This window comes from Equus przewalskii, chromosome 7 (assembly GCF_037783145.1).
Source record: "Equus przewalskii isolate Varuska chromosome 7, EquPr2, whole genome shotgun sequence".
Classification (NCBI taxonomy): domain Eukaryota; kingdom Metazoa; phylum Chordata; class Mammalia; order Perissodactyla; family Equidae; genus Equus; species Equus przewalskii.
In genome coordinates, this window is record NC_091837.1 from 21,324,365 (window position 1) to 21,349,157 (window position 24,793).

General features: G+C 39.7%; 1 protein-coding gene across 14 annotated transcripts in view; it reads left to right on the forward strand.

Moving 5' to 3' along the window:
* Window positions 1-24,793, forward strand: part of HECTD4 (HECT domain E3 ubiquitin protein ligase 4) — a 185,114-nt gene that overhangs the window by 44,654 nt on the left and 115,667 nt on the right. For 13 of the 14 annotated variants that reach the window (XM_070628847.1, XM_070628848.1, XM_070628850.1 and 10 more), the window contains exons 2-7: window positions 7,750-8,267; window positions 11,980-12,069; window positions 12,687-12,817; window positions 15,532-15,640; window positions 16,563-16,701; window positions 19,853-20,023. In XM_070628847.1, the coding sequence (XP_070484948.1) occupies window positions 7,750-8,267; window positions 11,980-12,069; window positions 12,687-12,817; window positions 15,532-15,640; window positions 16,563-16,701; window positions 19,853-20,023 (1,158 nt within the window). Of the gene's footprint in view, window positions 1-7,749; window positions 8,268-11,979; window positions 12,070-12,686; window positions 12,818-15,531; window positions 15,641-16,562; window positions 16,702-19,852; window positions 20,024-24,793 lie in introns of those variants that run through there. The other variant, XM_070628859.1, reaches the window with a different exon arrangement.

Sequence of the window (24,793 nt, forward strand, 5' to 3'; positions counted from 1 at the left end):
AATAGCCAAGACGTGGAAGCAACCTAGATGCCCATCAACTGATGATTGAATAAAGAAGATATGGTATATATATACAATGGAATACTACTCAGCCATAAAAAAGGATAAAACCGTCCCCTTCACAACAACATGGATGGACCTTGAGGGTATTATGTTAAGTGAAATAAGCCAGATAGAGAAAGACAATCTCTGTATGACTCCACTCGTATGTGGAAGTTAAACATGTGGACAAAGAGAACAGATTAGTGATTATCAGGGAAAAGGGGGGTCGGGGTGGGCACAAAGGGTGAAGTGGTGCACCTACAATATGACTGACAAACAATAATGTAGAACTGAAATTTCACGAGGTTGTAAACTATTATAATCTCAATAAAAAGTTAAAAAAAGGTTAAAATCTTATGTCAAGGGGATAATATATTCTATGTTTGTATTCTGTGAGGTATATAAATCACAGAAATACTAATTATTATGTATAATAAAAAACCAAGTCAAAAAAGGAGATATTGAAAGAGAGTTTGAATGAACATATATTTCCAGGATTGAATAAGGTCATGCAGCTTCAGGGTCTAATTTAATTGATAAGTGATCCACTCTTGATTTAGGCTTTCGTTTTAGAGACATAGTTCCATCCTTCCATTCATGATTCATTTACTTGGTTCACGTGAAAACTTAACTGACATTTGAATTGCCTGATATTCTGATATTTGAATTCTGATATTTGAATCTTTGAATTGCCATATAAATTACAAATACCATATTGCCATATGCAATTTAATTTGGCCATGATGTCATCTTCATAAAGTGAAAAATGGTAGGAAAATATGTGGAAGGGTTTTACATTCCACTCTAACATTTGAGAAGGTTTCAGTATTCCATAGCCTTTACTGGAAAGTTTTGTATTTGTGCAAGTCTGGCCAGTTGATCTGCTTTGAAATAATCCAGGTATACGTTCCTTCTATGCTGACAGGTTCGTATAATGAGTTGAATCTGTCGATGTGCCATGCTCGGGAAGATAGCAGTCCATCTGTTTGGAGCTTGAGTGATCCTGAGTTTTAAATATCATTTCTTTTTTGGAGGGTGAAAAGTTTTATTGTTCATTGATAGTTCCCAACATCTGCGGTGGTCTTCCCCATCTCACCACCCAGTGTTCCCTCCTAACCAGGAATATAACCAGCCCTACACTGAGATAAACTGCTGCCAAAGTACAACAGATGCAACTAGTGAATTGATTTACGGAAAGTATTTCCTATGGTACTTTTGATTATTGTCTGTCAGATATGTCCCCCAAATTTTAAATATATCAATTGTCACCATTTGTGTGACTGCCAGTTATTTAAAGATAGTGTTTGCTCATGAAAAATATCAGCTCTAGTTATGACTGCCTTTTTTTTTTTTTGCTGAGGAAGATTGGCCCTGAGCTAACACCTGTTGCCAATCTTCCTCTTTTTGCTTTGAGGAAGATTTTCCCTGAGCTAATATCTGTGCCAGTTTTCCTCTATTTTGTATGTGGGTCACTGCCACAACATGGCCCTGACAAGTGGTGTAGGTCCATGCCTGGGAACCGAACCCAGGCCGCCAAAGTGGAGCATGCTGAACTTAACCACTAGGCCACAGGGCTGACCCCATGACTGCTTTTCTTATATATGAACTATTTAGGTTGTCATCACTCTGTTTCTTTTTTTTTTTAAATTTCTTATTGAGTTAATGATAGGTTACAATCTTGTGAAATTTCAGTTGTATATTATTGTCTGTCAGTCGTGTTGTAGGTGCAACCCTTCACCCTTGGTGCCCACCCCCCAACCCCCTTTCCCCTGGTAGCCACTAATCTGTTCTCTTTGTCCACAGGTTTGAATTCCTCATATGAGTAGAGTCATACAGAGATTGTCCTTTTCTGTCTGGCTTATTTCACTTAACATAATTCCCTCAAGGTCCATCCATGTTGTTGCAAATGGGATGACTTTGTTCTTTTTTATGGCTGAGTAGTATTCCGTTGTATATATATACCACATCTTCTTTATCCAATCATCTGTTGATGGGCACTTAGGTTGCTTCCACATCTTGGTGATTGTAAATAATGCTGCAATAAACATTGGGTCCATAGGGCTTTTGGAATTGCTGACTTCAAGCTCTCTGGATAGATACCCAGTAGTAGAATAGCTGTATCGTATGGTAGTTCTATTTTTAATTTTTTGAGGAATCTCCATACTGTTTTCCATAGTGGCTGCACCAGTTTGCATTCCCACCAGCAGTGTGTGAGGGTTCCTTTTTCTCCACAAGCTCTCCAACATTTGTTACTATTTGTTTTAGTTATTTTTGTCATTCTAATGGGTGTAAGGTGATATCTTAATGTAGTTTTGATTTGCATTTCCCTGATGATCAGTGATGATGAACAGCTTTTCATGTGTCTATTGGCCATCCATATATCTTCTTTGGAGAAATGTCTGTTCATGTCTCCTGCCCATTTTTTGATCGGGTTGTTTAAGTTTTTGTTTGATCATTATATATTGTCCCTCTGTGTCTCTCTTTACCTGCCTTATCTTGAAGTCTGTTTTGTCTGATATAAGTATTGCGACACCTGCTTTCTTTTGTTTGCTATTAGCTTGGAGTATTGTCTTCCACCCCTTCACTCTGAGCATATGTTTGTCCTTGGAGGTGAGATGTGTTTCCTGGAGGCAACAACTCTGTTTCTTTTTTTAATAGAGAAAAAACTCATGTTTCTATTACCACAAATACTAATGACATTTCAAAATTGAATAAGCATGTTTTACATAGTCCTAATTAAAGGGCATATACAGTTTTTTTGTTGTTGTTATTGAGGAAGATTAGCCCTGAGCTAACTACTGCCAATCCTCTTCTTTTTGCTGAGGAAGACTGGCCCTGAGCTGACATCCATGCCCATCTTCGTCTGCTTTATATATGGGACGCCTACCACAGCATGGCTTTTGCCAAGTGGTGCCATGTCCACACCTGGGATCCGAACCGGCGAACCCTGGCCCGCGAGAAGCGAAACGTGCACACTTAACTGCTCTGCCACCATGCCAGCCCCACAGTTTTTATACTGCTTTTTATTGTATGGTTTTAATTACTTTTCTAGTGATTGCATAATATTCCATTGTGATATAGTTTAATTGAACACTTCTCTATTGAACATTGAGATTGCTTCTACTTTTTCTACTATGATAAATAGGACTGCAGTGAACATCTCTGTGCATTTCTTATTTCTGGAATATTTCTTTAGGATAAATTCTTAGAAATGGGGTTACTTTCTATTTTTTTCAGAAGTATGCTCTAATATATCTTTTAGCTTCTTTCTTGATTGTTTTAGAGAATTATTTCTCTGCTATTCTGAGCAGCAAAGTAGATGGAAATTGATATTTACATTTAGGGAAATACAGTACTTCCTACTGTAAACTTGATTTTTCTGCTAATTATTAGTCTAGTTAATTTCCTTATATGTATCTATCCTACTTCAAAAGCCTCTATATGCTTATTCTTACTGCCATATTTATGTGAAATGCATGTTGACATTTCATGTTTCACGTCATAGCTGGCAAGTGTGTGTTCTGCATTTTCACAGATGGGAAATGGAAAGAAATTGGCTAAAATGATATGATCCTCTGTAACTGTTCTTATTTCAGATAGTGGAGTCTTGTTCAAAGCCAGATTTGGCTGGCAAAGAATATTTTGCCTATGTTATGTTAGCTTTCCAGAATGATTGTTGTTGTTTTAGCTTAAAAACACATATGTATGATAAGAATTAAGGCTACGAGTTGCTTTAAAAGTCACTCCCTTGATTGGGGTGACTTTGGCATTATCAATAAAGTACAGTTAATGACCCTTCCTTCTGATTAAGGGTGACAGGGATCTACCCTGTTCCTTAAATAGCTTTTCTCCTTTTTAAAGAAAAAAAATTAATTTTATAATGACATTTTGGTCTTTTATCTTCTTGGTCAAGAGCAGTTACTGAGAGCAGTGGTTTTATATGAGGATCTGAGATGAATCATTTAATATTTATAAGTACCAGAATAGATCCTCCATAGCTGACTTACTAAAACCCAAAGATATGATGTCTTTATGAAATGATTTTAGGCCATGACCTTCAAACTTTCAAATTCTAAAAAACAGCAGCATGGCAGACAGTTCTTAGGTTTCATAAGGGGCCATTGAAATGGATAATGCTGAGTAGTCTAATGGATTTCTGAAAGCATAATGTGCTTTAGATATCGATAAATCAATAAACATAGTCACTTAAGTGTGTATATTATATAATATGTAGTTAATTATATTATAACTCAAATCCTTTTAAAATATTTGTCTTTCAAGTGGAATGCTAAAAATACAACTGAAGCGCTTGTAAAAATAGAATCATCAGAGGGGCTGGCCTCGTGGCGTAGTGGTTAAGTTTGTGCACTCCGCTTTGGCGGCTTGGGATTTGCAGTTTCGGATCCTGGACGCAGACCTAGCACTGCTAGTCAAGCCATGCTGTGGCGGCCTCCCACATATAAAATAGGGGAAGACTGGCACAGATGTCAGCTCAGCAACAATCTTCCTCAAGCGAAAAGAGGAGGATTGGCAACGGATGTTAGCTCAGGGCCACTCTTTCTCACACACAAAAAAAGAATCATCGGAAAAAATGCAGAAATAGGTGTTTTTTTTCCCAGCCAATCTTAATATTTGGAGTTAGCTACAGATTCTGTTATGCACATCATTTTATGAATGAGGAAATATCATATTTCAAAATCACTTTTGTTTGAGATTGATAATAAAAATAAATAGTTGGGTTTAGTGTTACTGAGTTGATCTTTGATTCTTGAGTCCAATAAAGCCTGTGTTGAATTTTTTAGTAGTTGCTTCGTATAGCATAGGTAGCTGATCACTGTGCCATAAGGAAAAATGTATATATGTATTTTATATCAGAGAATTGTATTGGCTGGAAATCACAAAGTCAGTATTGGAAAGCTTTTAAGAATGCGACAGAATTTCTTGTTTAGATGTTCATAATTGAGAAGATGATCAAATTTAAAATTTTGTGATTTTTTTTCACAACATTAAAAAATATCTCGATAATCTTTGGTTGTTGATCATAATGTTGGAGGCTGGTTACTGATTTTTGGGGGGAGATCCTATAAAGAAAAAAGCCATCTAGCTTCCTTGGGTATGATTACAGTTTCAGGGTAGATGATTGCCCTTGAAATGTGGTCATTTTTTAAGGAACTTGAGTTACTTTATCTGCTGCCATGTGAAAATTAATCAAAAGGGTAATTTGTGTTTGCTGAATCTAGACAAAAAGGTAGGAAAATACAGTTTTATACGACTTGATGGTGAAGGACATTTAAAGAATCATTATTTGTTCAATCCTGTTGTATTAAAAACTAAGTAAAAATATCCCTACTTCTTATTTTGAATAATGTGACTTGCAGTATGGCTTTACCCAGTGATACCTAGTTGAATACAACTATAGCCTGTTGGAATTTTTTTCCCTTTTATTTTAAAATTATCATACAGTAAAATCGACCTTATTTTGGGTGTACAGTTCTGAATTTTAACACACGTGTAGATTCATGTAACCCTCACCACAGTCAGGATACGGAAGTTTCTTTGCCCTCCAAACTCCCTCAAACTGTCTTTATGTAGTCACACCCTCCCTGTACCCCCAACCTCTGGCAACCACTGATCTCTTCTCCATCACTATAGTTTTATTTTTTGCCAGAAAGTTATGTAAATGGAATCATACAGATGCAGTCTTTTGAAATTGACTTCTTTCACTCAACAAAATGCCATTGGGATTTATTGAACTTGTGTGTATCAATAGTTTGTTTCTTTTTATTGCTAAGTTGTTGGTTGAAATTTTATGGCATTCAGATGTTATTTCTGATCTGACAGGCTGGCACTGAGTTTGAATTGGTTACCTTTTTTTTTTTAACTATGAACATTTTTTTAAATCAGTTAAATGAGATACATGTGTAGTTATTATTTTTTTTTTCATGAGGAAGATTATCCCTGAGATAACTACTGCCAATCCTCCTCTTTTTGCTGAGGAAGACTGGCCCTGAGCGAACATCCGTGCCCGCCTTCCTCTACTTTCTATGTGGGACGCCTACCACAGCATGGCTTTTGGCAAGCGGTGCTTTGGCCACACCTGGGATCCGAACTGGCGAACCCAGGCCACCGAGAAGCAGAACGTGCACACTTAACCGCTGCGCCACCGGGCAGGCCCCTGTAGTTAATTTTTTGAATTGGGATTTGTTGTTTTCAAACTGAACATTTTTTCAGTTGAGTTCAGCGACTTACATAATAGCTAGGCCAGACAGTTATAGTGTTTACATTACTCTGGAAGTTCTTGTCGTTTTATTGGACTGACAGTTTAAGGGCAAAATTTGAGGTAAAAGAAAGTATTTTGCGGGTTTGTGAGAGAAGTAAAGTGAACTGTGACCTTTTTAAATGTCAGTGCCAACAACTTGCCAGAATTTTCTTTGCTTGTATTCCAAGCCTCTTCCCACCCTCACTTTCTGGTGTACTGAGAACAGACACCTCTGGCACCTGATAATGTCTTTTAATGTGCTTGCCCCTAGAGTGTCCGCTTTGTTTGTTGGTAACGACAGTCTGTTCATTTTAACCTAGGCAAATTTACATACATAAACTCTTTGCATCTAAGTTTAGTTTGGTTCTTGAGAGCTGGTTCCTTTCTTAGTTGGTTGAGGATTTCATGGGTTTATTATTTGTCCAGCTGCTGAAAATCTAGAGAAAGCCTCCTGATAGTGGTGCTTCCTGTATCAGTGTGAGCTGGATACATCTGTACCATGTCACCATTTGAAATAATGGATTCACAGTAGTAAGATTAGAGTGTTATTCAAAATCAAAGAACAATGAACAATCATTTAATAGTAGGGGTATTAGGTTTTGTTTTGTTTTTAAAGATTTTATTTTTCCTTTTTCTCCCAAAGCCCCCTGGTATGTAGTTGTGTATTTTTAGTTGTGGGTCCTTCTAGCTGTGGCATGTGGGATGCTGTCTCAGCGTGGCCTGACGAGTGGTGTCATGTCCACGCCCAGGATCCGAACCGGTGAAACCCTGGGCTGCCGAGGCGGAGTGCGCCAACTTAACCACTCGGCCATGGGGCTGGCCCTGGGATATTAGGTTTTGAGGATAAAATTTTGTTCAGTTTTCACTGATAATCCACGTGGTAATAGAGACGTTTATAACTCAAGAGCATTTAATAAAAATTTATACCTCAATTTTCTACGTTACTGGAATTAATTTCTGACTTCCACACTTAACTGTTTTCTTTTATGATTTGGGTTCTTTCAATTAGGTCTCTAATTCCAATTTTATTAGGAGCATTAGCAGAATTGCCAGGAAAAAAGTCTCCATCAGCAAATACCTGACTTTACGGCACATTTTTTTTTTCCTGCTTTTTCTCCCCAAATTCCCCCAGTACATAGTTGTATATTTTAGTTGTGGGTCCTTCTAGTTGTGGTATGTGGGATGCCACCTCAGCCTGACCTCATCATTGGTGCCATGTGCTCGCCCAGGATCCGAACTGGCAAAAGCCTGGGCTGCTGAAGTGGAACGCGGGAACTTAACCACTCGGCCACGGGGCCGGCCCCACAGTACTTGTTTTCATATTTGGTCACAATTAAAATAACTTTTGATGTGGACCATTTTTAGATACAATTGGATATATTTGCTTCCATCCATGAAAGCAATGGTGAAAGCAATACCTACCAACCGCTTCTTTATTCTTATTTTAGATTTTAACATTTGAGACCAAGAACCCGACGGAATTAGCAGAACGTTTGCGGTCTGTTTGTGGGAATCAGAGCAACGCCTATGCCCGCCTGCTAGAGTACCGCCTGAATGCCTTGCGAGGACTGTGGAACGCCCAGCGCCAGCTGGCCTTGGAAGAACAGCATGAGAGGGAGAGTTCGGGTGATGAAGAAACTTTGGCTCTGCTCAAACGCCAGGGCTTGTTGCAGCAACCTGAGCAAGCGCCCTTCACATCCCGGATGGGGCTGCTGCTGGTCTTCCCCCTTATTCAGTCCCAGAGTAGAACAGACCCCTCTCTCTGTAACATAACTGCTGAGGTGCTATTGAACTGCCTTCGCGACTGCCAGCCTTTGAGCTTGACCAAGGAGCCTGCTGACTGTCTCAATGGGATTGAAACTTTGCTGTGCTCCTGGCTAGAGGAGACTTCTGACACGGGCCGACACATCCCACACAAGCAAAAAGAAAATGCTGCTGCTGCCCTGGTGGCTTTGGCATGTGCCAGGTAAGGAAAATCAAATGTGCCACTTGGTGACCTTGTGATTGCTGCTGCCTGGGCTGGGTGAGTGAATATGAGGGCAAGCATATCTGATGGAAGTCTTAACATTCAGAAGTCCTTCTTTGTTTTCAATATTGAATTTCACAGCCTTGACAGTGCGTGAGATGCTTTCACCAAAACTTGGCACCAGGAGCCTGAACTGGAACCCAAGTTCAAGTTTTTGCTTTCTGCTATACCGTGATAACAGCCTAAACAGCTTGAAATGGAGAGTCAACCCTTGCCATTATCTACTCGCCTCTTAGATGGATTAGTGTTCTACATCAGGGAGTTAGTTAGTGGAGGATGTAATATCTGTATTTCTCCTGGAAGGATGATCAAAAAATTTATAGAGCTTTTAACTTTTTTCATATGTGTCTATAAGGAGTGTATCAGCAAGTTAGTGGGTTCTTACTTACCTGGACTCAGTCACACAGACTTGGTCACAAATTATACTTCTGGACCCTGATGCATGCCTCCATTAATTTAATTGAAGGATCTCTCTGTATATATCAAAATTTAATAGTGTGCTGTCCTTCATTGATGTTATTGATTCACTCTCAGTAGGAAATGTGCTTAGAGTTACTTTCCTGTTTGTTTGAGGAAGATTAGCCCAGAGCTAACACCTGTCACCAATCTTCCTCTTTTTTTTTGCTGAGGAAGACTGGCCCTGAGCTAACATCCGTGCCCATCTTCCCCTACTTTCTATGTGGGACGCCTGCCACAGCATGGCTTGCTAAGCGGTGCCATGTCCACACCCGGGATCCAAACCGGTGAACCCCAGGCCGCCGAAGTGGAACATGCAAACTTAACCACTGCGCCACCAGGCCAGCCCCTAGAGTTAGTTTTCCAGGAGAGGATTTCTGCATCCTCCTGCCCAGTAACCTGCCGGATGACTGGCACATATTTTTGAGAAACAAGTTTACTACCCTTGCTTTCGTGTAAGCTCCTTGTCTAGAGACCAGTTAGGATCATGGTCTGACGGATTAGTGACAGATTAGTGACCTCTCCCTTCAGAATTTTTTCTTTGATTGTGTTCTTCCGTTTTTTAACAAAGCATAAGTGGAAAAATTCTTGGAGGATTTTGAATTTCTTAGCTAATAAAAGCTTCTTTTCCTATTTTGGTTTCAGATTTGACCTTCAAATGATTGAATTTCAGCCTGTTTTTAAGACAAAATGGCACCAGTGTTTATTGTCAATTTCTTTACCCTCAGCAAACTGTCATAGCCTAGTTTTAGATCCCTGAAGACTGTAGTTGATAGTGGAAATCCTGACATGAGCTTAATTCTGGAGACGTTATTGGGTGGTACTGAAATAAGTTTCCCTGTAGAGGCTTTGTTTTGGGTTTATTTATTTTTTTGCATAGGCAGAAGATAATTTTGAGCCCTAAATAGTTTTGTTATTAATGCAAAATTTTGAGAAAGTTTGCTTTTAGATTGGACTATCTTTTAACAGATTTAGGATGTTCAGAATAATCATCAACTCTTTAGTTTAAAACGTTTTAAGTTATTGAACATGGGATCATAAAACTCACTTTTTTATTATGTGCCCAAATTCAGTGTGAGCCACACATGGTTATTGATACTGTTTCATGTTCTTGAGATTCCAAATTCCGTTCAGCAGAAATGTTGGGGTGAATATTTTATTTTCTTCTTCTTGAGTGTTTTCTTTTAGATGGTTCCTATATTCTATTGCTGATATTATCACCTTGTTCTGAACTGTATTTACCTCAGAAGTCACATGCTTTTCAGTGTTACATCATCCCCTTTAATGAAGTTATTAGAGGCATACATTGAAACTTTTGAGATTGATGCTCTCAAAGACAAAGCAACTTTTCCAAAAAATTATGAAGATGTTCATTCATTCAATCACCTAGCATTTACCAAACATCCCTGATGTGCCAGGAGCCTTGCTAGGTCTTAGGGATGTAGTGATTCCTGGTCTCTAACCTTGCAGGTGAATGGACTCAGGGTGATTCATTTTGCAAATAATTATTGCCCAGTTACCATGTGCAAAGTGTTCTTCCAGGCGGTGGGGATGCAGCAGTGAGCACGGCAGATGGTCCCTAAAATTGCAGAGTTTACAAGAGAGTGAGAGAGGCAGACAACTAGCAGCAAATACACGTCTAAGATAATTTCCGAGAGATGTGTTCACTATAAGAAGACAAACTAGGGTGTTTTGATAGGGAATGACGAAGTGGAGGTGGGGGACAGCGTTAGCTAGAGATCCCAGGGAGGGCCTTACTGAAGAGGGGACCTTTGAACTGAGGCTTGGATGATGAGAAAGAGCCAGCTATGCCAAAAAGAGTTCTAGGCAAGAGGAGCAGCGAGTGGCACAGCTCCGACGCTCTGTGTGTGCCCGGGGCAGCTGAGGAACAGCAGAGTGGGCAGGGTGGCTGGATTGTGGTGGTAGGAGAAGAGGGGCAGGAGGTGAGGTTGGCAGGGCCCGGATTATGTAGGGGCTTAGGAGTCATGGAAGGAGTTTAAGTTGTACTCTTAAACTCTGATTGTGTCTGGCAGGTAATAATACCTAGTAGTTGACTTAGTTTTAGACTGTGCAGTGTGCTTTGGCTCCTTTATTTTACCCTCACTGTTCTCCAGGGAGGTATCCCTGTTGGACAGATGAAGAAGCAAAAATCGTAGGCGTTCGATGACAAGACTGAGATGGTGCAGCTGGTGATGGGCAGAGCCAGGTTTCAGAGCCCGTGCATTCTGGCTCCCAACTTGTGCTTTTATACCCTGTCTGCTGCCTCCTTGCCTTATACTGTTCTTTGGTTTTGATTCTTTGAACAACAGAGATAATGAAAGGGGCACTTAAGAGGAGGACTCCAGCTCTGCCTGGTCCAGCATTAGGTATTCCATTTCTTTTGGGGTTTAGGCATATGATACCTGGCAGTCAAAGCCTTGGCTAAGAGAATAAAGCAGTGATCTGAAGTCAGTCCATCTGATACAGGCGATCATTTGGTTCAGGAAATGTTCTTATGGTGATTTGTACTTGGGATCTGGCCAGCTAAGTCTGGTGCCTTTTAAAAGTACTTTCTTTTAGTTCCTGCTGACTGTATTACAGACTTCTCAGAGCCTCAAGTCTTGGGAACCAAAAGCAAATGGGGCACTGGTGAGCTCTGCCAGTATTACAGTTGCATACTTCACAGTAGGAGAAGCAGAAGGAACACCTCTCAGCATAAAGTATTAATTATTTGAATGTATTCCTTTCCGTCATATTTCATGTGATGGGGTTCGGTGAGATGTTACGTAAAATGAATGAACCTAACAAAGATATTAAAAAATTAAGCCTGGAAATACTTGTTAGACTTTTAATATAACCTCTTCCTGTGAAATCTCTCCCTAGCCTAGAGAATGACTTGATTGGATACAAGCATAATAGCCACATGTTTTGTGCTTGAGCTTTATGATTTGAACTTTTGTGTTAAGGGAAAATTATTTACCTTTCCAAATGCAAGAACATCATAGTTGGCCTGCTGCTACTCACAGAGTACGTTTTTATGTGAGCCAGTGGTAATAGGTGAGAATCAAGTACATTTTGTACAACACATCTTCTGATTGGCAGAAGCAGATAGACACATTTTGGAATCTTCCCATGTGGTTAAATAAAATCAGCATTAACAACCTTATTATTTGACTTTTCAACTTTGATGATTTTCTGTTCCCCCTTTTATTTTTAGGGGATCATTGAAAACTTTTGTCCATACAGTCCATCTATTACAGAAACAGACTGATCTCGGGTCCCTGCCTGTAGCCGATGTCCTGTATAGGTAAGTCGCCACTGCGGATCCTTACCCTCCTTCTCCACAAGGGAGATTTGTGCGAAAGCCTCTCTTATCAAGTAGATTTCTAAACTCTTATCAATTAATGATTCATATTTTTAAATAAATATATTATCATTCATTTTCTTAAGTAGGAATTTTGTATGTCTCATTATTTGAAAGTGTTCCTAGAGCATGTATTTTTCACTTTTTATTTTTTTCAGTTTTTAAAAATGTGATAGCTTGTAATGAATTCTTATTGTAGATTTTGGGATGATGATATGTTAAGGTATAGAGAGGAAAGTGAAAATCATTCATAAACTCATTACCCAAAGATAACTACTCCTAATATTTTCGTATATGTGCTTCTCAATTGATACCCCCCTAACACCTGCATATATAAAATATATACATTTTACACACAGTTGTAATTTTATTATAACATTTCTATAAGCACTGCTTTGTAATTTTTTAATTTGAAAGTATATTGAAATATCTTTGCAGATGTATAATATTTGTGTGAAACTGTTGTAGTTTTCTGCCCTTTGAGATGGTGGGTAGACTTTCATTTCCTTGCTGAAAGGGTTAGTCTCAGTGTCTCTGTGATTCTCCATCTCTCCTTTTAGGCTATTGCTTTTGGAAGGGGGGCCTGGATCCCCCTCCTGTTTGCTTGGTGGCAAACACATAGTATCATGGGGGTATGAAGACATGTTGCCTGCACCAGATAGCAACACTGGCTCCAGTTCTGAAAATAAAGGTAATCTAATGGTTTTGGTTTTGTGATTGAAATTAAGATGTAAAAAGAATGGTTTTAGATCATTGTGGCAAACGATTTAGATATAACTCTGGGTTCCTTTTAATTAAGAGCTCAAAGTTCCTATACAGTGTGCTCATTGTCTACTTTATCAGTAAAAGTATAAAAGCTGATACTCAGTGAGGTAAGAAAATGGATAGGTTTTACTCTCGCAAGGAAAAGGTTTCATCCCTACACTCCTGCCAAGGAGGCGTGAATTACGGAAATCGGTTCATGGGCCTTTGGGCATGGGGGCCTTAAGTTGGATTTTTATGTCCACGAATAGAGTATCATGTCTTGCTGCCTGATACTGTTTCTTCTGGACTTTATTGTGTGTGTTGATGAACCCTCCTGTCCTAAAAGCAAAAAAATGAGATTATTCAAGGGCGCATAATTTGAATTGTTAAGTATCTCCTTTAAACAAAGTGGGCCAGATTAAATGTTTTTACACGGTTTTCACAAGTATTATATACCAGTTTATTCTCTGATCTCAGCGCAAATAGCAGAAGCTCTCTTAATTGACCTCCACTTAACTGACTTGCCAGATGAATTAGGCCTCTCTGGTCACTTGGTAGATGTACTGACTGGTACTGTGGCACACCAAACCCATGGGGCCAGTAGGCTCTTCTCGGCGGTCTGTGCACTGCTGCTCCCACCTGTGGAGGTACAGCCTTGCCAAGAGTCCACTGTGCTCCCAGACCTGTTTGTTATTGTAATTGGTGCTTGTTCTTGTGATTATGTCATTAAATATTACGTAGCCGATGAAATAGGAATTTTAAAAACCCCAGGAAATGGTTTCCATAAAATAATTGAATGTTTTAGAAAGACTCAACAAAGTGAATCTCTAAAAATTTGGTGTGAAGTAGGTGTGAGATTCAGAGCCTATTCTGCCCACCCTTTCATTTCATACCCTTGATCGGGGGGCAACCTTCCTGGGCAGCCGTGAGGGTGTGGGGCACTGTCTAGGCCACAGGCCACCCTTGCAGCTCTCGTCCCAGGGCCCATGCCTTCTCCTAGTCTTCTCACTGTTTCTTCTAGATTGTCATGTGAGAGTGGTCAGAGGACTGGGGAAGACTTTTAAATATGATTTATCACCTTTACTGCCTCAACTAGAGTCAGCAGGAGAAGCCCAAAGTCTGCAGTACCCTAGAAGTTCTGAAACATCATGGGCTGAGACTTACACCTTCACACGAAACCAAAGCTCCTTTCGTGCTTCTCTCCCTTCGCTCCTTTTAGTTTCTCCCTTGGAATGGTTTCTTGCTGAGGATGATGGTGTTAAGCTGATCTGTTTGCTTTTCACCCTTTTGAACCTTTGGTTTTGCTTCTAGCTACGGGATGTTTTTCTTATAATAATTTTTTTAAAAATCGTAACTTTTAATTTGGAAACATTCAACATATACAGAAGTTGAGAGAATACTGTAATAAACCCTGTATGCTCGTCACTCAGTTCCACAGGTATCAGCTCTGGGCTAGTCCTGTTTATTGTTTAGTCTGTCCCTTCACTGCCGCTCCCCGTCAGACCCATACTCAAAAGGCCTTGGGCCTTAATCTAAAGGGTTTGAATAAATGTATGTTTATAAGTTTTAATTTAAAATATTTAAGGCATGAAATTAATATTTTAGAAATGGTTACCAACGTTAATTGGGAACCAACTGGGAACTGGTCCCAGTTGTCTCGGATTAGTAGACTGAATTTTTAAGATAACAGCATACTCGGTACTAATTTGAGTGCTGTGACATTGGGTTTCTTCCAACTAGGAGGACAAGTAGTAGGCACACTTCATTTACATACAGTGAATAGAATGATTATGAAAATAAACAACTGAAAGTTTTATCCATAAGCTCTCTTTTTAAGCAAGTTCTTTAGAATATAAGCTCTCTTTTTAAGGAAGTTCTTTAGAATATAATTTAGTAAACTATTTACTATAATAGAGAGAGATACTGTTTATTTTAGCTTGGGGAAGATATAGCTAAGGGGAAACATAGTTGCTGTTTTCAAATAGAAGAGATATTATACTTTTATGCTGTTTGGCTCCAGAAACTAAAATTAGGATCTCTGGGTGGAAAATCCACAGAAGCAGATTTTCATTCAATGCAAATCATTAGTATATCAACATAATATTATTTGCTGCTCATGGAGCACTGGCTTTGTACCAGAGAACAGTATGAGTGTATTACCTGTGTCATCTCATTTAACTATCACAGTGCCTCTTGCGGTACTTATTATTATCCCCATCTTACAAACGAAGAGTCTGAAGTTCATAGAGGGCCAGCGTCACCTAGTAAGTGCCCCAGGTTCTTGAAAGCTCATAGCTTTCTTACTACAAAATCATTAGTTGAAAATACTGTACTCCTAGTCATTTTAGATTAGAAGAAGGGATGTGTAAACTTGACTCAGTATTTTTGCTGTTTAAAAAATGAAAGAAAAAAGCATTTGGCTGGCTGAACCAGGTCCTCCTGCTGGTAACTATCTGCACTCTTTCCCTGATCTTCGTCCTGATGCCACGTGGATTGGGGGCTTCAGGCCATCTTTCCTGGAAGTCACATTGATGCACTCATTTTCGTAGTGGGAGATTATCTTTCATTCAGCCTCCTAGTGGCTGTTTCATTAGAGAAAGCACGTTTCTCATTTCATTAGAAAAAGCCTGTGTGCGATTTACCTATGAAAAACGGTTTCAGATGCTGACTTGGGGCGCTGTCTCACTGCGGACGGCCTGTACCTCTATACTACTAACTCAGTCGGAAGAGGCCTAAGCAAGCTGGGGTCTGGACTACATGGCACTCTCAGGTCAGTTGCGTGCCGCTTGCTGAATGATTGGGCTGGAGCATTTTCCTCCTGACGTTAATTGCTGTGAGGAAGACCCCTGGGGGTGCATGCTGACTCCCCAGAGACTGACTAGTGACTTAATAAGTCTGAACAAATTCACATGATTCTGCTTTTACTGCCACTTACCCGCTCTCACTGTGTTAACACATTTCAGTTTTGTTTTGACTCTGAAGAGTTTGGTAGCCTAAGGTCATTGTTTCCAGCGAGAAATTCCTTATGACCATGATTTCTCTAGCAATGCCATTGACTTCTCCATCTTGATAAATGGACATTTTTCTAGCTCTGTCTTTTTGTACTTGAATTGACATTGGATTGGCAGTGATTTTCAGCTGGGATGTAGGATCTATGAATTGTTGCCAAAAGAAACCACATTTTGAGATCCCTATATGTATTTAATTAGATCTTTTCCTCAACTTTGTCTCCTCTCTTATTCGTTGTGGAAAATTAATATTCACCATAGTTTGTCAGTCCCAAAGTTAATGTAATATATTCACTGTCTTTCAGATGTTTTGCATACTTAGTCATTTTTTAAAATTAGGTTGAAAATGGGCTGGCCCGGTGGTACAATGGTTAAGTTCACACGTTCCGCTTCGGCAGCCCAGGGTTCGCCAGTTCGGATCCGGGTGCGGACATGGCACTGCTTGGCAAGCCATGCTGTGGCAGGTGTCCCACATATAAAGTGGAGGAAGATGGTCACAGATGTTAGCTCAGGGCCAGTCTTCCTCAACAAAAAGAGGAGGATTGGCAGCAGGTGTTAGCTCAGGGCTAATCTTCCTCAAAAAGAAAAAATTAGGTTGAAAATATTGTTTATGCCTGCTGTAGCTTGTTGTGGGTTTCAGACACAGCCCAGTGACTCAGCCTGTATACCTTTCTTTTTCCCTAGGGGTTTTGTGTATTGCCGGAATGAGGAGCTGGAACCAGGATGGATTGCTTTTGGCAGCGGCAGGCTTCTCCACCGGCCTGCGTCTTTTGATAATAAGCCTCACTCCCTTTTCCAGGTCATTGACCAGAATACCCTTCAGGTAAACAGAAAACCAAACCAAGGCATTGTCTTTAATATTTTGGAGACAGTAGGGGAAGTTCCTGACATCAGAAGTAACAATAATACAGCTGATGTATTTTCCTGCCAGAGTGGCAGCCTTCTAATTGTCATCATTTGGGCATTCTGTTTTTTCTCTGTTGTCTTAGAGTTTTCCCACATGATCTGAGTGAATGTGTTCTCTAAGAGTTTCTTTTTTTAACAAATTTTTTTTAAAAGATTTTATTTTATTTTATTTTTTTCTTTTTCTCCCCAAAGCCCCCCAGTACATAGTTGTATATTCTTTGTTGTGGGTCCTTCTAGTTGTGGCATGTGGGACGCTGCCTCAGCGTGGTTTGATGAGCAGTGCCACGTCCGTGCCCAGGATTCGAAGCAACGAAACACTGGGCTGTCTGCAGCAGAGTGCGCGAACTTAACCACTCGGCAACGGGGCCAGGCCCTCTCTAAGAGTTTCTAAGGCCAATACTGAACTTTTTTTTTATGATATTAAAGAAAATTCTAGAGAGTCAAAGTGTTATAAATACTGGCTTTTTTTTTTTTTATGAGGAAGATTGGCCCTGAGCTAACATCTGTTCCCAATCTTCCTCTTTTTGCTTGAGGAAGATTGTCGCTGAGCTAACATCTGTGCCAGTCTTCTTCTATTTTGTATGTGGGATGGCTTGATAAGTGGTGTGTATGTCTGTGCCCAGGATCCAAACCTGCAAACCTTGCACCGCTAAAGTGCAGTACACAAACTTAACCATTACACCACCAGGCCGGCCCCTGGCTTTTTGTTTTTTCAGCCAGATCTATTTTGGGAAGGCATCGTTTCCCTATTCATTTTGTTCTAAACAGACTTTCTGTGGGAATGGGAGCTTTGAAATGAGTTTAGATAAGATTGCTGTGGGTTATGTATTAAGAGCTCATCTGTAGTGCTCTCCCAGCACTCTGTCACAGCACTTGCTAATTATACTGAAATTACCTGCTCTTGTATGTAACTCCTCCCCCAGGCCATGCACACCTTTAGGTCTGGACCCTGTCTTACTCTTCTTTCTGTCCCTAGAAGGCAGCACAGTGCCTAGCATTTGATTGATGAGAATAGTAATAGTAACTACCATTTATCTGTGTCTCTCTGTGCCACGCCTGGCCTCAGCAATGTACATATATTTCCTTTCCCTGCCTGTAAGGTGTAACCATGGCAGTTTTCATCTTACAGACAAAGCCATTGATGCTAGGCACAGTGTAAGCACTCAGTAAGTGTTCATTGTTGAAGGGAGAAATGCAGCTCTGACAGGTTAAGTCACTCGCCCAAGGCCACACAGCCAATAGTAGCAGCATGAGAACTTAAACCTGTGGTGCTCAGCACTAGAGTCTGAGCTCTTTACACTACAACTTTCTGCTTTTCAACCAAATTTGGACTGAACAGTTAGTTACCATCTGTGGAGTGAGTGCCCTGCGGGTAGTCACATCTAGAAATTAAGTAGGATGTTCCATCTCTTTTTGTCTGTCACTCAGCTATGCCTTTCCTGGAGAACGAGGATGAGTCGTGTTCGTCACTGTATCTCCAGAGGTGCTCAGTAATTGTTGGATGGATAAAATGAATGAATTAACAAATAGGTGCCCAGTTGACTTCATTTCTTATTACTAATGCAGATAGATGAGAACATCTCCTATATTTATTTGAAATAGAGTTATAAGCCTGGGAGTTAGACAGATGTTAAATCTTGGAACATGGTTTACATTTGAAGTAATGTCAGTTTACATTGTCCAAGAAAGCAGTGCTGTCACTCACTAAATATGTGCCCTGGGAGCGATTTGGGGGTAGATTAGGCCAATCAGTAGCTGTCAATTCTCTAAATTTCTTGGCACTACAAGTTTGAAGTGTGGCTGTAGCAACTAAATGAATTTTTATTTTTGAGGTAGACAAAACAAGTCTGGAAAAAAGTTCATATGATATGAGTTCAAGGGTCCAAAGCAACCTTAGGAAAACTAGTGACTCACCAAAAGGGGGGGAGTAGCTGAAGGTCATTGTTACTGTTCCCTGAAGGCATCTGACCTTCTCTAATTATTTTTATTTTGGGATTTTCAGTTCTGTTCCTACTCCTGGATTTTTTAAAAAAAACTTAGTAGTTTTCTTGGTTCTCATTTTCTCTCATTTTAAGTGCTTTTCTCTGGCAGTAAAAATTATTGTGTAACTACACATTTAATATGAAATGGTGTAAAGCTTATTCATTGTGGATGAATAATGTTTGGTATTGGAAACACATGCCTTCATGTCTAATATAGAGAATTGGTGTTTGTCTTTTTCCCCTAATGGACTTGGTGGATTTCACCAAGCCCTCATGTGCTAAGTTAGGATCTTGCATGTGCTTTCATTTTTTTCAAAATTATTTCTCCTTTCCCCTTCTCCCTCTTTTCTGCTTTCCCTCTTGTCTTCCTTTTGACTTCTCTCTTTTTTCCCCTCCTTCCATATTTATTAAATAACTTTGAGTTAGGCTCTGAATTAGGTGCTGAATTAGGTGCTGGGGATATAAAAATAAATAAGATACAATTCCTGTCCTTTAATTAGTCTGAAATTCATTTACTAAGGAACTTTCAAAAAGTACTATTTCTCTAAAAATTTGGGGTTTTTGTAGATTTTTAAAATTTTTTTTCCTTTTCCTCCCCAAAGCACCCCCAGTACATAGTTGATATCTTTAGTTGTGGCATGTGGGATGCTGCCTCAGCGTGGCTCAATGAGCAATGCCATGTCTGTGCCCAGGATCCAAACTGGTGAAACCCTGGGCCGCTGAAGCAGAGTGTGCAAACCCAACCATTTGGCCTCGGGGCCGGCCCCTAAAACTTTGTTTTTAGTAAGTGATAAAACACACATGAATAGCAGATTCAAAGTGTTTAGTAAATACTTTTTCCTATTAAAATATAATTTCAGTTAATCTCAAGAATCCTATTTATCTGTTGCATGGCTCATTATATGAACTTTTATATTTTTGTCGTGTAATTTTCATATATTGTTCTTAGAGATACATATCAGTTTTATTTTGATCAGGAAGCCTATTGAATTCTCATTTTGAACTTAATGGCATTGACAATGAAATGATAGAATTAATCAGAATTTGTATGTCATGTAAATGAAGTTTTTCTCCTTTTGTGTCCAGGTGTGCCAGATGGTACCAATGCCAGCCAATCACCTCCCTGTTGGCAGTACTGTGAGCACTGTGCACCTTTCTTCAGATGGCACTTACTTCTACTGGATCTGGTCACCTGCCAGTCTGAATGAGAAAACACCTAAGGGGCATTCTGTCTTCATGGACATTTTTGAACTTGTGGTAAGTTTCACTTTCTCATTTTGTGTCTTTCCAGAGACATTTCTATTTCCTTTCTCTTTATACTGTTTTTCAAAGGACCTAAGAAACTTGGAGTGTGTACAGTGTGTTTGCTGTTGCCTTGAAACCAATTTTTCTTTTGGATGTCTTTGAAGGTTTCTTTGTTTGGAGTTGTCTGACACAAATAAAACCAAACTTTCTGGAGGTTAATCTGACAATAGAGTGGAGATAACAATAGCTAATGTGTGGACAGTGGGTTTTTAAAGTAGGAAGGCTCATGGGACTTCTTGGAAATTTGGAAGTTAATTACAGTAGCAAGATCGGGTCTATAGATAGATATGGGGAGTCTCCGAGAGAGATGACAATTAAAATTGTGAGAAGACATTTATTCATTAGATATTAGCTAAATGCCTACTGAGAGCCAGGCAGTGTTATATCTAGGTGATGGGAATGCAGAGATGGGTAAGGTGGGCAGGATCTTTGCTCAAATGGAGCTTGTATTCTGGCTGGTGGGTAGGTTGGGGTCGTGGTGGTGGTGGAGAGACAAAAAATTAGCCATAAACAAGTGAGCAAATAAGTGGGCAAGGTAATTTTAGGTAGTGAAGGAAAAGTAGTAGTTAACCAGATGAAGAAGTTGGGAAATAAGGGAGGGAAGAACATTCTAGGAAGAGGAGACTGCAAGTGCAAAGGCTCTGTGGCAGGAGCAAGCATTCCTGTTTTAGGAAGTGACAGTGGGCCAGAGTGGCTGGAACGCAGAGAGAAGGAGAGCTTGGGGCTGGAAGAGACTGGGAGCCTTGGTAGTCTAGGCTATACTGTTCCAGTGCAGTAGCCAGTGGCCACATGTGGCTCTTTAAATTAGTCAGAATAAGATAAAATTAAAACTTTAGTTGCTCAGTCACATTAGCCACGTTTCAGTTAGCCACCTTAGCCAATGTAGCTGGCTAGTGGTTACTGTCTTGAACATCAAAGGTATAGAATGTTTCCATCATTGAAGAAACTTCTATTGGACAGAGCTGGTCTAGAGAGGATTTGGTGAGAGTTGTAGGAGAAAAAATTGCCCCAAGCCAGGTCTGTGTCAAAACTTTTTTTCCGTGATGTAATTTACGTATTCCTTCTGGGAAGAAATTAGCATTCCTGAAGAAAAAAAAACCACAAGCAATTTTCTGATAAATTTTAATGGGGTTAAAACTTGTTCTGGGAAACCAGTCACCCATCCCACCAGCTGACTGTCAGTCAGGAGTCTCATAACCTTTAACCACACATTCTTTTCTTTTTCTCTTTAGTTTCTCAGTATTCTCTGATCATTATCGTTTCTTATAAAATGTGCCAACCAGAGTGAATCTTTGAATTGATCTGCTAGAGATTGAACTAGAACATGCGCTCATAATTAAATTGTCAGGAAAGCTTTTTTTTGTTTGTTTTTTAACAGACTTGCCAGCTGTTTAAAGAATTTAGGTCTTTATCCCCAGAATAATGGGAAAACATTGAGGAATCCTCCCTTTCCCTGATACGCTTTTGTTAAATTAAAAGAAAAAATTGTATCAGAGAAATACATGCCCGTGGATTGAAGCTTCAGGTAGCGCATCCAAGCTCATAGGGAGAAGAGAGAAGCCCTTGCCCCGTCCCTGCCGTGCTCCTCATGGGCAGTTACTGTGCTGGTTTCAGTTTTTTGTTCTTCTCGTGGTTACCTTGATATCTCTCATAAAAGGCTTATATTGCTGTTTCTTGATTTCTGAACTCCATATATTGTGTGTTGATGTTTCTTTTTGCTGTAATAGATGAGGATTTGGCTCAATTCCTCTTCTTCCTTTCCTGCTTCTTCATAATGTATTTATTTCATTCATTCTAATTCCTCTTTGGGGTATCTTTGTCACTTTTGGTTAAACCTTTCTTTCTTATTCCTCAGCTCTAGGCAGTATCTCTTGTTCCCCCTATTTTAGAAGATGGAGATAGTAGTGTCCCTTCCTGTCCTTCAGTGTGGGCAAAGCCGAAACAAGAAGTATATGTTCAGAGGAATCCCAAGAGGAGGACCCCATCCAGCCTTTGAGAGTCTTAGGAATTGGAGCCATCCGGTCTGGCGCAGAGCCATTGTGAGACAAGGGCTATAGACTGAAAGTTTATAAAAGGAAAGTTTATAAAAGCTGTCGTCCCCTTGGGGCCAGCCTGGTGGCGCAGCGGTTAAGTGCGCACATTCTGCTTCAGCGGCCCGGGGTTCGCCAGTCCGGATCCCAGTTGTGGACATGGCACCGCTTGGCAAGCCATGCTGTGGTAGGCGTCCCACATATAAAGTAGAGGAAGATGGGCATGCATGATAGCTCAGGGCCAGTCTTCCTCAGCAAAAAGAGGAGGATTGGCAGCAGTTAGCTCAGGGCTAATCTTCCTCAAAAAAAAAAATAAAAAAAGGAACTGTGGTCCCCTTTCTGGTGTACGTAGCATTTGTGCTCACGTGCTGGCTGCCCAGGCAAAAGACTAGACGTTGGTTTTCAGAAGAAACTGCATGACTCCAGAAAAAAGATCTTGATATACTGACACTGGGGTTCATCCAAGGAAAAGACTTGCTGCCCTGGCAAATCGCCCACAAGCGGTGTCTTCCAGTAAGCAAGCCTCAACCATGTGCACAGCATTCCTGATTACTACTGAACTTTTAAAAAAGAACAGATACATGGAGCTGGCCCCTTGGCTGAGTGACTAAGTTCATGTGCTCTGCTTTGGTGGCCCAGGGTTCGTGGGTTCAGATCCTGGGCACAGACCTACACACCACTGATCAAGCCGTGCTGTGGTGGCATCCCACATAGAAGAACTAGAATGACTTAAAACTAGGATATACAACTATGTACTGGAGCTTTGGGGAGGGAAAAAAAAAGCATACCTTAAAAAAATAAAAAAGAGCAGATACAAAACAACTCTAGCAAACAAAGCTCAAAACTTTGGAGAGGTATGTGTGTAGAAAGGAGGGGAATAGGTAAAAAAAGTTTGGCAAAATACTGATACTTGTTGAAGCCAGGTGATGGGTACATGGGGTGCTTATTATACTATTCTCTCTTTTGTGTACATTTAAAAATTACCCTAATAAAAAGTCTTAAAAACTAAAAAAAAGCAGACAACCAAGGATCTCTAGATAAATGAGGAGAGCCTCCAATTTGAAAATTATAAATAAGTAAAAGTAGAATAAAACTTTATAAACACTAACTACTCTGTGAGATATGAGAAGATACTGCATTCGTAAAAACAAAACCAGATGTCACAAAAAAAGAACAATTGGGGGATGAGAAAGAGCTCCTGGAAGTTAAAACTACAATTGTCAAAAATTTTAAATTAATAAAAGGGTTAGAGATAAGAAGAAATCTCCCAGAAAGTAGGACAAATAGATAAACAACAGTAAATATGAGAGAAAAGATAAACGACATAGAGGAGTAATCCATCTAAAGTCTTACTAATAGGGGTTCCAAAAGACAACAGAGAAAATAAAGAGGAGGAGAGGATCAAAGAAATAATAGAAGAAAAATGTCAGACTAAAGGACACTGATGTCCAGAGTAAAAGATATCTGGCACAGTGAATGAAAAATGCCCACACTGGGGCACATCATCCTGAAATTTCAGATTATTAGGAATAAAGAGAGGATTTTAAAGCTTCCAGAAATAAAATAAAATGGTATACAAATGATGATAATTAGAAAATCACCAGGCTATTCAATAGCATTACTTGAGGCAAAAGTGGAGCCATGGGGCCCGCCCGCTGGCATAGTGGTTAAGTTCATGTGCTCCACTTCACTGGCCCAGGGTTCGCAGGTTTGGAACCTGGGCACAGACCTACACACTGCTCATCAAGCCATGCTGTGGTGACATCCCACATAAAAAAAATAGAGAAAGATTGGCATAGATGTTAGCTCAGGGCCAATCTTCCTCAAGTAAAAAGAGGAAGATTGGCAGCAGATGTTAGCTCAGAGCCAATCTTCCTCACCAACAAAAAAAAGGAGCTGTCCTTTCAAAATTCTGAGGGAAATTGATTTCCAACCTAGAAGTCAGTATTCAATCAAAGTATCAATGAAGTGTAAAAACAACATAAAGATAGTTTTAGACATAGAGTTATACAATCAAAAGCCTATTCCAGCCTTGGAGGAAAGAGAACAACTGAAATAGCCTCTGTCAGTGGCATGAAATGAAAAGTTGGGGGGGAAGGAGCCTGCTCTATATTAAAAGAACCACCTTTGACTCATTTTTGGAGTCTGAATCAAACAAACCAACTGTTAAAAAAATTTTTTTTGGAGACAGTTTGGAATTTGAATATAAAATAAGTATTAGATGAACCCAACGGGTTCTTCTTAATTTGTTTTTAAAGTATGATAATGACATTGTGGTTATATAATAAAATGTCATTTTTAAAGATGTGTAGTGAAGTATTCAAAAGTGGAATTACTTGATGTCTGTGCTACGCTTCAAAATGCTTGAGCAAAAAAGATGTGGATAGGTTAAACAGGTGCGGCATTATCTGGATAATAGTTGAATTTGGATAATGGGTATTTGGAGGTTCATTATACTATTCTGTGTTTTTGCATATGTTTGAAATTTTTCATCATTAAATAAAATTTTAAGCATCACCAGCCACTAGGTTAGCAGCTTCTAAACTGCTGACTTGGGAAGCTAAACATAGATATCTGGCTTACTGCCTATGCTACTTTCATAGAATGGAACACTGTGTAGCCATTAACAAGTATGTGGCAGATCTGCATAGACTGAAGTAGATTAATTTCCAAGTTCTACTGTTTAGTATGA